This window comes from Pithys albifrons, chromosome Z (assembly GCF_047495875.1).
Source record: "Pithys albifrons albifrons isolate INPA30051 chromosome Z, PitAlb_v1, whole genome shotgun sequence".
NCBI lineage: Eukaryota > Metazoa > Chordata > Aves > Passeriformes > Thamnophilidae > Pithys > Pithys albifrons.
In genome coordinates this window covers 60,058,455-60,074,461 of record NC_092497.1, presented here as the reverse complement: position 1 = coordinate 60,074,461, position 16,007 = coordinate 60,058,455, and the positions used below count along the sequence as shown (strand labels likewise).

Sequence of the window (16,007 nt, the reverse complement as noted above, 5' to 3'; positions counted from 1 at the left end):
TACAGTGTTAAATGAAAAACATTCATTTCAGGTAATTACTTCTATTCTTCCAAACCTAGTCTGGAAAAAACAGATTTATACGCTCCACTTTTGGTGCTCTCAGTCATAGATCTTCCAACTATTTAAAGCAGGAATATAAAAACATGAGCATGGATGAAGTACTTTAGCTTAGAATTTTTAGATTACCAGATTCCAAATTACTTTCAGCTTTTTTCTACTACATAATTTGAATTAATACAAAAATGTAATTATGAAGATAATAAAACATAAACTTCTGATAAAAGGAACCAAAAAAATCATACTGATATCAAAACCAGATACCAATGGCAGCAGAAGTTACAAATTGATCAGTGGTCAATTACTGAACAGAGGTGTGAACCTAGAGTATTTTCTGCTGAAAATCAAAAATTCTAAAGCCAAAAGTGGTAAAAGCAGTGTTTTACTAAAATTGCTGAAGAAGCTGCAGGACTCTGAAGTGGTGTCCAACAGCTGGATTAGCCACACAATCAGGTTTACTATCTCCTGCCACACAGGGTAGGTTACAAAAGGAGATCAGGTCTCTACTTGAAAATGAAATGTATTTTTATAAACATACACATATCGATTTCTTTCCACATACTTTGTTAGTGTACATATCTAGTAAGGCTTCAAAATATTTTAATTGAAGTAATGCTATATAAATAATGCCTTACAAAGCCCAGGAAGCAGATCTCAGCAAAACAACAATGCAAAGTTAACAAATTTTAGACTTTGAAAAACAAAAATTCCTATGAAGAAATTAAAAATGAAAACACACTAAAAATGAAACAGAAAATATGTAAAATATATTTTACATAACTTTTCTTTTAAAAGCTGTATGCATGGTACAGGACTTCACCATGCATGATGACTGGATATGTAATGGTGTCAGTACTGAAACATTGTGATGAATTAAGAATTGTTAGGAAAAAAATCAACCAACCAAAAAAAAAAAAAAAAACCTAGACAGTGCACTCTCAAGTAAATTCAAAGAATTGGCAAGAAAGTGATTTTCACTGACAATTCATTTTCTGTGAGATGCAAGTGTAATACTTCTAGTGGGCATTTACTAGCAAATTAAAGGAAAGGAAGTACTATTGAAAAAATCCACGTTAAAATAACGACATCACTCCATCCAAAAAAAAAAACTTTTCAGGATTTATCCCTCACATTCACTATAATAAATGTCCTCCTATATAAGTTTCCTTTTTGCTGAGAAGCCTAATTTATTGATGTTCACATAGCAAAGTAACTTTCCACATTTGTGGCAACCTGGCAATTATCACCTCCAAAATATTTCTATTTTTTTTTCCTTGTTTTCAAAATCTACAGTTACTTACAGCATTCAGATGACTCAGTAAGGTTTGGAGAGGTATCTTCAAGAAATTCGTTGAGTTTTAAGTATACCATGACTTAATGACTAGCATGATATTCAGAGAGGAATCATGATGCACTGGACTCATAGAGAGTTCAGTATGATGAATTCTGCACTAGTTCAGAAGTACATTTAAACATTAAAGAGGCAGATAAGACTGGAGTCATTAAAAATTGTCAAGAGAAGCAGAATTTCACAACTCTTACCCTGGACTTTGTACAGTCGCATGGTATGTGTCACATGGTGAAAGAAACAAACAACTTCTGAGAAAATCCTTCCATGAGCAACTCTTATAGTAGGTGGATCTGTAAAAATGTAAGGCTGCAAAAAGAAAATAGAAAGTCATAATAAGTATTTTGGAAGTTTTGCATAAATGTCATGTCAATAAATGAAAGTATTTAACAAATATTAAATAGCGTTTTACTTTTTTTAACTGTTCATGTCTAAAGACTGAAAATTAAAAGATTACTCTCAATCTCAAATTCAGCAGCTTCACCCTGGAGTCTCACTTTTTCTTTAGCTAAAATCAGGCTGTCTCTTTACATATCTCAGAAGTATTTTATGAGGATTAATGGATACAATGTCTACAGTCAAGCACACTAAAGTATTAATATTGCATACATCTGGACTGAGCTTTTAGGCTAGCAAAATTATAATTGCTAACCAGTAATCAAATACTGTACTTTCATAATTGCTAACAATTTACTATATCAGTAGTACACACTGCACAAGGAAAGCTGCCTCTATGCTGTCTTGTGGATCAATTTACATGTCCTTTTGAAAGTGAAAGCTTTTTCCTTGCAGAGGCAACTACAGGTGCCAATGTTGCTCCCTGGAATGCAGAGTACGGCTCAGAAGCGTTAAGAAATGTCAACAAGCACAGTGGCTTATTACTAAAGTCTCCCAAAAACTAGGATAAATTTTGCATATCCATAGTCAAATCAAAGAGATGAAGAAAATTATTCTTCTGCGTAGTCAGGGTATTTGGGGTTTAGCTAGGCAAATGATGATGTTTTTTAAAACCAGTCAATTCCAAACTAAACTGTATACACCAGATGGAAACAGATGAAAGGCAAAAATCGGTTAAATATTGAATGTGTAGAAAGACAAAAATGAAAATACAACACATGCAACTACTACTACAGGGAAACAGCTAAAAATAAAGACTTCACTCAAAGAAAACCTCATGCCAAATGCTCGAAAAGCTAGTTATTCAGAGGAATCTAAGCAGAAAGCTCTGAGGGTGACTGTCTTCCTACTGTATGTACCAATTTCACAAGGACAGAGCATGCTCCTTTCTTCAAGCAACAAAACCAAAGATCAAATGTACCTTGAGGAAAAGTAGAAATCAAGCTTACATACATACAGACACAATATGTCAGAGAAGAACAAGTACAGGGAAATATCATTCAATATTCTTTAAGCATATAACTGTATGTATATTTACAGAGAAGATTTCAAGAAGTATTCCACAAAAGAAGAAATGAAAGAGACTTTCAGAGACTAAAAGCCTACCTTTTCTATTCACATATTTATTCTTAGAGCTTCAGACAGAATACTGTTTAATAAAAGCTTTGCCAGTGCTTCAAGAAGCAACTCTGCAGCTATCAGCTACAGGAATACTTTGTACAGGAATTTCGAAGAGGAATCATAGTTGCTTACACTTTGACAAGATGGTCCAGTTTAGGGAGAGGTTTTTTTACTACCGATCATCTTATACAGTTCATCAATACAAAACCCCAAAAGAGTGTTTTGGAGTTGATGGTCTACATTAAAAAATTATGGAATACTTCCATGGGGTCTCACCTTGTCAATAAGACAGACTAATGTTATGTATTATGCAAAGTCCATTTGCTTAGCTGAGAAACACAAGAGGAGTATAGTATTCAGAGGGCATATAAGACAGTTGAACTAAGATGCTGAGATAAAAGAAATTTGAAGACCAGATCCTAGGTTAGAATTTGAGTGGGCTTTTGGATTCTCTTATTTCCATGAAAAATTGACAAGATCCATAGCTGTGGACTGAATTTTCCCCCTTTGGCAAAAAAGATAGCTATCTGTTTTTCTATCACACATAGGCAGAGAAGACAAACTCACTGAATCTGTGACTACATGCTTCTGAACTTTAAAAATCCCATAGAAGGGTGAGATTACTGACCAGAAGGGAGGGAGGGGAGGGGGGATCAAACCTTCAAAATCCTACCTGCAACATTAAGATACTCAAGTTAGCAATGCAGGACTGAAAGAGCAGCTAAAAGAACTCTCAGAAAATGAACCAAGAAAGATGTGGTCTTCAGGACAAGCAAATACCCTCAGCAGTTTACTTAGGAGAATATTACTTATATAAACAGCAGCCTGAAGTAACACGTATCTTATGGTCCTATTTCTGTTGTTTGCAAGACTATTTTTCACTAGGGTTCTCCCTGAAGCCAACAAGCAAAATGGAGTGATGCTGGATGAATGACAAAGGAATGTAAAAGGCTGTGCACTTACAAAAAGAATTACCTGAAGTAATTTCAAAAAACAAGTGGAAAAAAAACAAAACAAAACAAAAAACCACAACCACCTCACAAAATAAAATTAAAAAAAATATAACACTTGAAGGAACTCTTTTCCATTGAGCTTTTCAGTACAAAACATGATGATGAAATTGACAACATCCATCAAAATACATAGAAAGCTGCAATGAGATGGATTTAACAGCTCTTGTATTTTGGGCTATTGCCACAAAAAGTAAGTTCACACACCAGTCTCAAAGCTGCACACGTAGCCAAAATCACTCCTCTTCTGAAGATAAAGGCAACCACACATACTATTCTGAATAATACAGAAAGATGAGGCGACAGAAAAGGAATTATCACTTTACAGATATTGCCTGCAACTGGTTATTTTTTAAAAATAGTAACTCTTCATTTCACTAGCACATGCATTGAGAGAAATGTATCAGAATGAGTTTGCAAGCAGACACAGTGCTAGGAAAAGGTACAGACGAGGAAGGTGACTTACAAAGGCAGATGCTATCCTGCGGATCAGACAAGTTCTCACTGATACAAAGAGTGGCAATATGATGTATAGTCAAATTCTCAAGGATGACTGTTGGGTAAACAGGAAAAACATGGGAAAATACAGTACTGACAGAACAGGGAAGCCTCGTAATTCATATTTAGTGCTTAGAAAAACACTAATCCTAGAAAGTGATTTGTTGATAGTCACTATCAGACATCCTGAGTACAGAACCTATAAAGAGATAATTGCCCAGGTTTGTCTCACCAAGAACATTTCAATGAATCATGCTTCTAAGCAGGAAAACATCTTTATGTATTGAATGTGCTGATATTCTAGTATAATTGTAAAGATCCTTGGTAAGATGCACAAGCCTGTGAAATGGTCCTAGATCTGAAATACAGAGGTACATTTGATGTGAAAGTTTGACTAAGAGGCAGTGTGGAAAGAACAAACATGGACAGAGTTATTTGCAAAACCAATTTGACAAATCCATGGTCTGAATTCAGTATTGAGTCCGTTTTGAAAACAAGCTTAAACTAAATGACCTTCCAACATGAAGAAATCTGTGATTACTCACACCTTAAATTGGGAATAAAAACGTTTTGGTCTCATATCCAGTGGTTAGTCTAAAAACTCCACTTTCTATAGACTTAAATAGTTGTGGTAAAATCTGTTTCCATCAGCTCCACTGGAATGAACTCCACTGTAAAAGATTAAGCAACCTGCTGAGGCAGGTTTTGTTGAGCCTGGAAAGCAGTATTTTTCAGAAACAGGATAACAGAAATATGGGTCAAAGGTCCAGAAACCATTTTTCTGTAGTCATATCCAAAAGAAATATGACAACCTTCCTTTGAAAGAAAGGGGGCAGGGGTGCTGGAGAGAAAGAAGCTAGAAATTTTAAGGGAGAATACTTGGACCAAAATAATACCCCAGGATATATTTAAATAATCAAAGCAGTTGCCAAGGGGTGGAGATCACTGGACAGAGATCTTCACCCTAAGATTTACTGGCTTGCATAGAGGATGGCATTTCATATTGCAGCCTGAAAGTGTGATGCATGAGCAGTAAGCCTTTCCCCTTGTAGTCAAGTAAAGCACTACCAACCCTCTTAATGTGGCCAGGAAATTTCTGGTTGTGCAGCACACTGTGGTGTGGATATCAAATAAACTATGCCCAGGGGAAAGTTTTCCAGCACAGGTAAATTGTCTTTGATAGGTCTGAGATTATAAAAAAGAACTCAAGGCAAAACATTCAGGAAAAGTGTTTTCTCAATAGGAGATTACTCTTCATGTGGCAGGATTTGAGATTAGACTGGGGTAATCTCATGTATTTTAGCTATAGTGCTGGAGATTCTGCAGGGGAAAAATATTCTCTTTTCTTACATAATCTGTTAGTACATAAGTATCTATGGGAGCTAGAACATTTGTAGAATCACAGACCCAGCTGCCTGAGGGAAAATCAAAATTTCCTGGGTCTACAAAAAACCATCACTTTGATACTGAATTTGAAATTGAATTATTTGTAAAACCAAAAAATCAACTACTCACATTGATCCCACAAATATTTAGCATCCAACTGTGGAAAAAAACTGCTTTGCTCTATTCCCTATTGATATGAAACAGGGCTTGAATGATATGAAACTCATCTTGAATACACAGAAGAAAATATAGACATTTGACTGTTACAAAGTTTATTGAATACTGTTTGCTTTTTTCCCCCCAGCTCTACAGATACACAAGTTGGCCACGTTTCACAAAATCACAAGAGATAAAACCATGTTTTCCCTCCATAGACAGGATGCTTTCATTTAGATTTGTTGTGAGGTCCAAGGAAATCCCTTCCTTCCACACCTTGATAACACTGTTAATCAGTTAAGCAGCACTGCCAGCTAAAAAAACCTAAGATGATGCCTTTCTCCCTGGTGCTTTCCTTTTGTTCTGTTCTGCAGAAAATACAAAGGCATGGTAGGAGGACTGTCCTATCTCTAGAGCTGCAGCACAGAGTGTTTGCTCTGTATCACTGTTCTGGACTTTGCACTGCTGTCCTGATTGACAGTGCTACTGAACTGGTTTTTCACACTTTGGAGATGGGAGGGTCAGATCACCCCACTGCAACACTCTGTGCGACAACCCAGTGGCAACGATTGCCATGGTGTCATATAGCCTGAAGTCCAGCAATCCTTTCCAGAGCAATGACAAAAAGGTATTAGTGTTCAATGTTTCTATTTAATACTCTGCAAATCAGTCACTAACCCAGGTCTCTGCTGATGTCCAGCTCAGGGCTGGTACTAGAGGCTTAACACTTTTTAGCAAGAATACACTTCTTGCAGGACATCAGGTCATCCTTTCAAACCAGCCATAAGGATGGTAAATTAAACTCTTGAAAGTTTAGATTTGTGTACAGTCTCTTACACAGACCATCACCTGCAGAAAAAATCTACTCATAAAACCCTACTGATGAGAAGAAATGCCCTGTATATGTCAATTGTTCTGACCTGCAAACCTAGCATGATACAGCTCCAAGTTTCCAAAATTAAACTGGCAGAACCCAATACCAAAAAGGCACTATAAGTACTATAGTTAGACAGATGATTAAACTAGATGAAGAAAAATAATTCCTGATTATTGCAGAACTGAAAATAAAGTAAGCAAAATACTTATAAGATGACAAACTAATCAGTTAACAAGGCAAAAGACAACATATAACCGTAGTCATACTGAAGGAAAATAGTCCAATATAAAAACCAATCATTCTTTGCAAATTTTGCAGTAATACATAGGATGAGCTGGATAAGAAAAATGAAAAATAAAACACCTAGCCAGAAATGAAGAAAGCTGCCTGTAATCTATCCCATTGCCAATTCAAACAAGGACTTAGAAAATGTTAGTCAATCCATATCACAGTGAGAACCCTGAACAGATGGTGTTTCTTCTAAGACAGAAAGCATTAGTTCAAACTCTTTTAGAAACTACTACAGAATTATGTTGTTATTCCCAGTGGGATGACTTAATTAGTGTTATTAAAATGCAAGCCAAATGAGCCTTATGGTGAAGCATAACATTAATGAAGCAGAATTTTCAGGAGCATCATGATTTCATTTATATTGTATAAAATGTTACAAAAGCTGAACACCACCCTTTTTAATGTTAACTAAAAATGTACTTTAATTTAATTTTTCTTCTCTAACTGTGCTTGCAGACATATGAAGACCTTTTTTGTTTAAACCATAGGATTTTGCTACCTGGATTTATGCAGATTTCTTTTTAAAGCAAACAGCTTTATAGTGCAGTTAAAATTGGATAAATGTTAGATTTAGTGATTACTGTTTTTACAAGCAAAAGATGAATTAGAATATATAATGAAATTAGTTAAAATATGAACATTCAGCTGGTGAAAGGTAAAAATTAAAATCCATAACTGGTATTTTTCAGGTATTTGCAGATCAAAACCACTGGCATATAAAATTAAGAATAAGTGAACCTGTTGAATATATCCAAAGTAGACAATTATGGAACTAATAGTTTTAAACTGTCAACTCACAGACCTCAAAATGTATGAAAATGTGTGAAAGGAAAAAAAAAGCCCAACTCCCCTTCCCTCTCAAAAACCCCCTAGAATGATTACTCTTGCTTTTTTCCTGAAGTGATAAACATAGAACTCCCAGTCTGCCTTATGTATGCAACTTAGGTTTTCACAGGAGAAACTCAGCAGAAGAAATATGCTGCAAACTAGCTAGCTTCATAAATGTTGATTGTTTTATCATTTCCTTTCTGAAATATCACCTTTCCAGTTACAAAAAGGGTATAATAGATTCCGTATGGTAATTAAGTCAGTGTAAGAACACTTTCTGAATTCCCAATTTCAAAAGTAATAGGAGTATGCTGTTGCCCTTCAATAACTACACAGCTAAAAATACAGATACCCTTAGGCAACTGAATCAGAACAGTTGCTTGCTACTCTGTCTTTACATTCACCAATTGGGACTCAGGCTCTTAATTACTATTTTAAACTAAATATGCTAATATCAGCTTGAAAAGTACTGTGCTCTGAAACAGAAGCTCCTCATTCATAATGAAAGAAATACTAAAAATCAGAAAAGTGAAGAATCAGAAATGAATCAGTATGTCCTATACATTTTCACCATGGAAAGTGACTTATTTTATTATAATTAATGGTCACATCTCACTGGATTACTTGCAAGGGTTGCAATTTAACTTTTTGGTGAAACATAAATATTCTCCATATTGTTACATTTTCAGATTTCTAATGTATTTTTAGCCTGATCTGGCGTTATAAAGTATGAACTCCTGCCAATCACTTCAATAACTGATGCCATTACATCTATCCATATAGCTTTTTCTTCAGTTTTAGGGAAAACCGGCTTTTCCAATCTCTATTTGCAGAATGTTTCAGGTTCTTAAAGATTATAATCTCTTTATAAACAGAGGGTTTACCTTAGCATCTCCATCTGGCAAGAAGAGATAAGCTCCACTTTTATCTCGGTTACTTGTAGTTCCATACCAAGCAAACTCCACCTTCATCTGATGATTTTTACCATCTTCTTTGGTATTTATTTTCTAAAAGGACAGATTCAAGTTTGAAATAGTTGACACACTTCGTTTTCCATGAATAAGCACAGAAGTTTTCAAAAAAAGTAAAATGTTGTGTTTTGAAATAAAATGCAACACACCTCCAGTAATCCAGACATTCCTGAAAACCACAGTTTCATGTATGCATTTTCTAAGACTATATTATCTGCAGAATTCTCCATCTCTTTTATCTTGAAAAGTCTGTCTGGCTTCTCCTGCCTACTGTTCCTTATGTATATATTATAGTCAGCTAAAACTGCTTCTGAACTCTCATCCTCCAAAAGCTGGTAAACTCCAATCCCAAGAGGTGGTAGATGTGCCACAAAAGATATCTGTTGGGAGCAAATAAGAAGCCATCATTAAAAATAGCAAAATAACAACTTTTTATACTGAATTCATGCTCAGAGTAATCCCATTTTCTGGAATAATTTTAGGTTGGCTGAATTTTTCCCACAGTACACAAATGAATATGAAATTACAAATGACATTCCAAAATTAATAGCTGAATGTTAAGAAGAATTAACAAAAACACTTGCATCACTAATTTGCTTGGCATCAAGATCACCATTATATTTATGCAATAATGATTTTGAATCTTGCTGAGAAATAATATTAGCTGTGATGTGCAGTTCTGAGCATATTTGCTGTTCTTCAGAGATATATGTGTTCTGTGTCAAGTGCACACTGAGGTCACCACTTCAATTCAAAATTTACATTTAAAAATGCACAAATTTAAATAATTAAATACAAGGCAAGTGTCTCATTTTTAATCTTTAGTTATTTAAAAGCTATACTCTGTAGAGAAGAGTAATAGGCCATGTGTATCTCCAAAGCAATTTACTTAGAATTTGAGGTCCAGAAAAGTTATTTTATTTCCTCTTCTTCAGACAGTAACAGTGTTAATTATTGTGCTGGTTTGGGCTGGGATAGACTTAAATTTCTTCCTAGTAGGACATATGGTGCTTGATTTTAGTATTAACCACATTGATGACAGTGGAAGCTGCTGAGCAGTGCTTATGCAGCATTAGCCCTTTCTGCTTCTCCCATGTTCAGGCTGGGTGTGCACAAGGAGTTTGGAGGGGACACAGGCAGGGCAGTGGGCCCCCACTGACAAAAGGTATAACCCAGGCCATGTGGCATCACACTCAGCAATAAAAACTGTGGGAAGAAAGAGGAAGGGTGGGACATTCAGTGATGGCACTTCCTAAGTCACCGCTATGAGTAATGGAGCCCTGTTTTCCTGGAGATGGGTGAACACCTACTGCTCACAGGATAAAGTGAAAGAATCTGCTTTATTTCTTGTGTGCACAGCTTGTGCTTTATCAGTTAGACTATCTTTATCTCAACCATGAATTTTCTCACCATTACCTGTCCAATTCTCTCCCCTGTCCCACTGGGTCAGTGAGTGAGTGGCTGTGTGGGGTCTAGCTGCTTAACAGGGTTTACCCCCAATATTTATCACACAACTGAGAGACACTTATTGAATGATCTTCACAGGCATATTACCCTGAAAGAAGTTCCTACGTCAAAAGGAATCAGAATGTAAGCCTGAAAGTAATACATTATTATTACAATAACACACTACTACTGTGTCACTAAGAATTTAACAAAATTAATTTGTGATGTGTGGTGGGGTTATTGAGGACAATCTTATATAATGATGTATGACTCAAATAATTCTCAGAACATTTGCTTCAAACAAAAAACAAAGGGTGGACACAAAGACATGTCGAGCTCAAGTATAGAAAAGAAAAAAAACCCTGAATCTAAGTCCTTAAATCATTGCACTTACAAGACCATCCAGCTTAAGAACATACAGACTGCAGCTATAGACTATCACTTGAAGAAAGATGCAGCCTCAGAAAGTTAGGGGGAAAGATAGGCATCCAGGATTTTCTGTTCATGCAGCCAAAACTCATCCTTTAAATAGAATATTTCATATCACAAAGGTTTACTAACTTACCACTTTTAGAAACACTAATGTTAAATACTTAGGTTGATTTTTAAATTATTCATTTTTACTTAAGATGACTGAATTAATGCCACTGTCTACTGAAGACAGAACTGCCAATACATGAAATATGCCTTCTATTTTCTTCAACTATGAAGCTACAATATCTGCCAAAAAAAAAAAAAAAAAGAAAAAAACTTAAATGCTTTAATTTACTTAAAGTAGTGTACCTGATATGCTTCATGTGATACTGTAGTTGCTCCATCCCAAACAGCACTAATCTGGACAGTAACAGGTTTTCCCAAAGGAGACAACAGTTTAACTTTGGGTGAATTCACATTGACTGAAACCACTGAAAATCGCTCTTGGTCTGTAGGATTATATATCAGAAGGTATCTGAAAAAAACATTTTTACTAAATTATCTTTTGGCAACCGAGCTTCCTCCTTCAGGTTTAATATTACTGCACATAAATTTTACATACAGAGCATTAAAACAACATTAGAACAACAGGTACATACCACAACAAATAAATATACAAAACATAGCAAGGAAACGATGGATATTTAACATCAATTCTTTGTAGATCTTCTTTTCTTAACACTATTATTTCTCCAAGAAATTTTGAAAATACCTTACAAAAAATACATTAATTTCCCACCTTTACTACTAAAGTATTTCTATTAAAGTTGCAAGAACAATCACGATACTTAAGGGCATTTTAAATGTATTTTTCAGGCTGAACTATTAAATTCTTATCCACAACTGCCTTCCCTTTAACATAGTTTAGAAACAATGAAATAATGAACAAAACTTGCTGTACATATATATATATATATGACATGTATTCATTAAAGGAGCCAGTTTCTCTTTTCTATAAGATAAAGTACAAAATTATTTAAGCCATAATTTACCAACTATGGCAACTGTTTGCATATCTTCTTATCAGGTACATATGGAATAACTATATTTTTAGGTAATCTTATGCCTTTTCATCCATTTGAACACATATTATTTTATTAACTAAAAAAAGTCCTGACCTGAATCGTGTGACTTTACTAGCTTATATATTTTTTAGTTATTAATACAGGTTCTTACATTTTGAGTACAGAAAAATAAAGTTACATTTGCATTTGTGCCTCATCCATCTGTAGGACTATCATTGTACTTCATGCCTTTTTTTAGTAAGCTCAAAGGATGCACTATTTACAACTGTTCCCTGAAGTTTCCCTCTGTTCATGTCACCCTTTATTTAAAGTTTTTAATAGCATGAAATGCTCTAGTCAAAATTTCCCATAACTTCTTATCTATATACAGCAGAACCAATATTCTGTCTCCTTGATCCTTCCCACTGTGAAGCACAATTTACTTCATGAGCATCTTCCAGCAGTTTTCATGATACCCATTTTTTATTTATCAAATCACTCCTTCAGCATTTCTTCCTCATTCTCTGCTCCATTTTCTTTGTGGATTCCTCAGGGGTTTGTCAGTGGTTTTCTTTCCTTTGCTTTCTCATCTTAATCTTCAAATTCAATTACCGCCCTCACAGATCAAACCACTTCGCATAGAATTGTCTCCTTTCACCCAAACTACAAATCTCTTTCTGCCACTCAGGTCTTTGACCTGTGGCTGAGCCTCTTTCCATAATCTCACATGCTGATTGTAACTATTCCAGGTTCCTTACCTGCACGTTTAGATGTTCTGTGCTCCATTATCCGCTATCCTGCACTGCACTAAGGTCCTGTGAACAAGTTGCTTACATAGCTAAACCCTTTTCTCTTTCCCAACATTAGCTGTGTACAGACTGAGGGCAGCCCTCCTTCACATACATGTCAGAGGAGAGTAAAGTGTCCCTCATACCATAAACTCTGGCAGGCAGTGGACAAAACTGCTGAGATGACCCTTTGGAAATAAAGAAACAGCAAAACTTCAGGGAAGAGGAACAGCAGCAAACTGTTTGGAGGTAATAAGGAAGTACATATCTAACTTCTTATTCTGAGACTGAGGACTGCCACACAGTGTTGCTGTAACATCAGACTTCAATTAACGTACAACTATACCAACAATGCAATACAGATAAACAAAGAAAATCCTTCCTTTTTCTCCGTAGTCCTGAAAAATCCTGACTACTTTTTTTCCATTCTGCTTTTTGATTATTTTGCAACGCTTCCCTAATTTTAGCAAAAGAAGTTTTGGTCTACAGATACATAGAATCCTAAGCAGGCCACTGTTTCCTCCTTATCTTTCACTGGCTTTACTTTTTTCCAGTGTCAAACTTGGGCTGGTAAATTTCACAGCACTTCACTGCTGCTCTATTACCTCACAATCAGTAGGAAATGAAAGGTCAACTCAAATTTCTCATTAGTTGAATAAACAAAAAATCAGAGGCTATATTAGCTTTTTATATCAGGAATCTTTGGATGACTTGCCATATATAGAATGATCTTCCTATAAAAATTATTTCCCTTTTAACTCCTTAGATCCCTGTGATGAAGTATTGTTGAATCTGACTTCTAAGCACAACAACAATTTTCAACGTATATTTGTAGCCATAACAAAAAGTGCTTTGGTATGTCTCTTCCACCCTGTTTCATGTTGAAGACTCCTTTATTACCAGATAATGTAATAAATAACCATATTCTGTGTCAGCTTTCAGAGTCTTTAAGAACTTGTGCAAGACTTTCTGAGAGCCTCTCCAATACGGGTAGGTAATTTTACACTCCTCCTTAACTGGAGATTGCCTTCTTTAGGGGTAAGATTTTAAATGAAATGTTTTGGTTAATGTTAATAGGGGGTTTTGTTGTTCTTCTTGCTGTCATTGTTTAAATAACATTTGTGGAGTCAAAACCTAACTAAACCAACGTTGCTTTCAATCTCACCAATCAGAAAGTAGGAAGAGAAAAAATTATAAAATTAATAAGACAATTTTTAAGGACTTCTCATATATTGTCAAAGAAGAAACTGTCAGAAACAATACAGATTACGAGGTGATCCAACACCAAACCTCAAAATAAATCCTTATTCTCTCCCATCAACAGATATCACAAAAAATTTATTCAATTTGTTTATACAATGGAATTCCTCAATTCTTATGCCTCCAAGTAAAATGTGAGCCTATGCATATAATAAATTTTAAGTAATGATGCACATCCTCATTAAATTCAAATTATCTGCCAAGCAAAAGTGTATTAGTACGAAAATATTTCCAGGAACCTTGTTCACCTTCCCACAGATATAAACATGTTTCACAACTTTAATTAGTTGCATGACAAATTCACCTATGACAAAAGACCTTAGGAACTGCCATGTTATTATTATATTTCACCAGACTACATTTATTTATTTTTTTAATTTGAATAAAACAAAGTCCTTGTTGTGCCAAGATAAAGACGTGTTATACCTTCTTGAATCACTGCATTATGTGTGTATAGAGCAATAAGGCAGTGAGATGAAGCTAGTAATGACAGGGCAGATCTTCAGCACTTGAAATGCAGGAATTTTGCCTAGATGCTAATATTTCATTTTGAGCTATCATTCCTGCAGGACTGAAGTGTTTATACTAAGTAAGATATAATTCTTATGTACATACAAAAGCACTAACTAATGTAATTAAATCACATTATTTCTGGAGTACCATTCAATCCCCACCTTTAAATAACATCCCACTAAAACAATTTTAAATTTTATATGAAACAGAAGAGCTACACCTCACTCAAGCTGCATCATAGCAAAGAATGTCTTACAAAAAAGTTGAGTATGATTGCCCAATGCATTGCAGTTACATTACACAGAGAAGCAACTTGGTGATGTTAAAAGGTTTTCTATCCCATTTTTAAGGCAAAAACATGACTATTATTATCTTTCAGAAACAGCAAGCAAATATTTTCCTTTCATTATTCAGATCACAGGTCTATGGCAGTAGCACCAAGTAAAATATTAAAGTTCATATCTTTCATCCAGGTAAAGGGGAGTGGGTGGGTGTTAATGTTTATTGGTAAAGTACATATCAAAAATTTTATCTGAAATATTTTACTCTAGATGCTCCATTCTGGTTGAGTGTCAGCCACGATTTCCTTCATTTATTCACGTAATCTAAGAATTCTGAAACTATTTTATTATAAAATGTACTGACACAAAAGAAAAAAATGTAACTTTCAAAAGGTAAAATCACAACAAGTTTACTCACACAGAGACCATGTTATTTCATCTGTGCACAGGGAGCAGGAGTTTGCTGCTCTCAGCCCATCAAAAATGAGAAATGGGTGCAGATTTGAGCTCTTAATCCTAAATTAGATTCATTGTAAATATCTGCAAATTCAGGAAACAAATCCTGACACCTGTTTTTCAGATACTTTTGAAAAGATATACCTTGAATTTTTTTTATCCCATACTTTTCTGGGTGTCTCAAACTCAGAACAAAGGTCTCTTAGTCATACAAACAGGACCACTCTACCCAGATAACCTACCATATACCATTAATAAATGCTATTAAAAGCATACCTTCAAGTACCAAAGAATATTTTGACGAGTCTTTCCTGTAGTAAAAGCTTTAACTTACTGTGGGACATTTTCAGCCCAAGTCAGAAACAGCCACTTCCTGTTATTTCAAATACTTTCTTCATTAAATTATCAAGAAAACACATAAACTGGTGTAGCTTTATTTATGGGCAAAAATACAAATAAAGATAACTCTGATCCCTAAAAACTTTAATCTTTGCTTACTAGAAGAGTATTTTTTCTTAAACTTAAAAGTTTCAGCATTTTAAAAGATTTCACTGATGTGCATAAACATATGGGCATATGCATTGACATACATATTTACTGGTAACACCTGCAACACAAAAACCACTTTCTTTCCAAGTTCATTCTATGCTGCCTTCACAAGGGATGCATTCAAATAATGTGAGAAATCACAACTCACTACCAGTAAAAGTCAGAGGATCATCAGTGACAAAGGCTTTTTCAGATCATTCCTTTAAGACACTTGGATTCATCTCACAACTAAAGACAACAGCTTTCATTGCTCTGTGGAGGACCTTTATTCAAATATGCTTTGAGAATCAAAGCCT

At 35.0% G+C, this 16,007-nt stretch overlaps 1 protein-coding gene across 1 annotated transcript in view; it reads right to left on the bottom strand.

Annotated features, from left to right (window-relative positions):
* The window catches only part of MAN2A1 (mannosidase alpha class 2A member 1), a 117,828-nt gene that overhangs the window by 28,082 nt on the left and 73,739 nt on the right, over positions 1-16,007 (bottom strand). Inside the window, exons 13-16 of the mRNA XM_071580285.1 lie at positions 11,170-11,335; positions 9,090-9,320; positions 8,854-8,976; positions 1,600-1,714 (exon numbers count right to left, since the gene is read on the bottom strand). Coding sequence (XP_071436386.1) covers positions 1,600-1,714; positions 8,854-8,976; positions 9,090-9,320; positions 11,170-11,335 — 635 coding nt within the window. The remainder of the gene's footprint in view (positions 1-1,599; positions 1,715-8,853; positions 8,977-9,089; positions 9,321-11,169; positions 11,336-16,007) is intronic.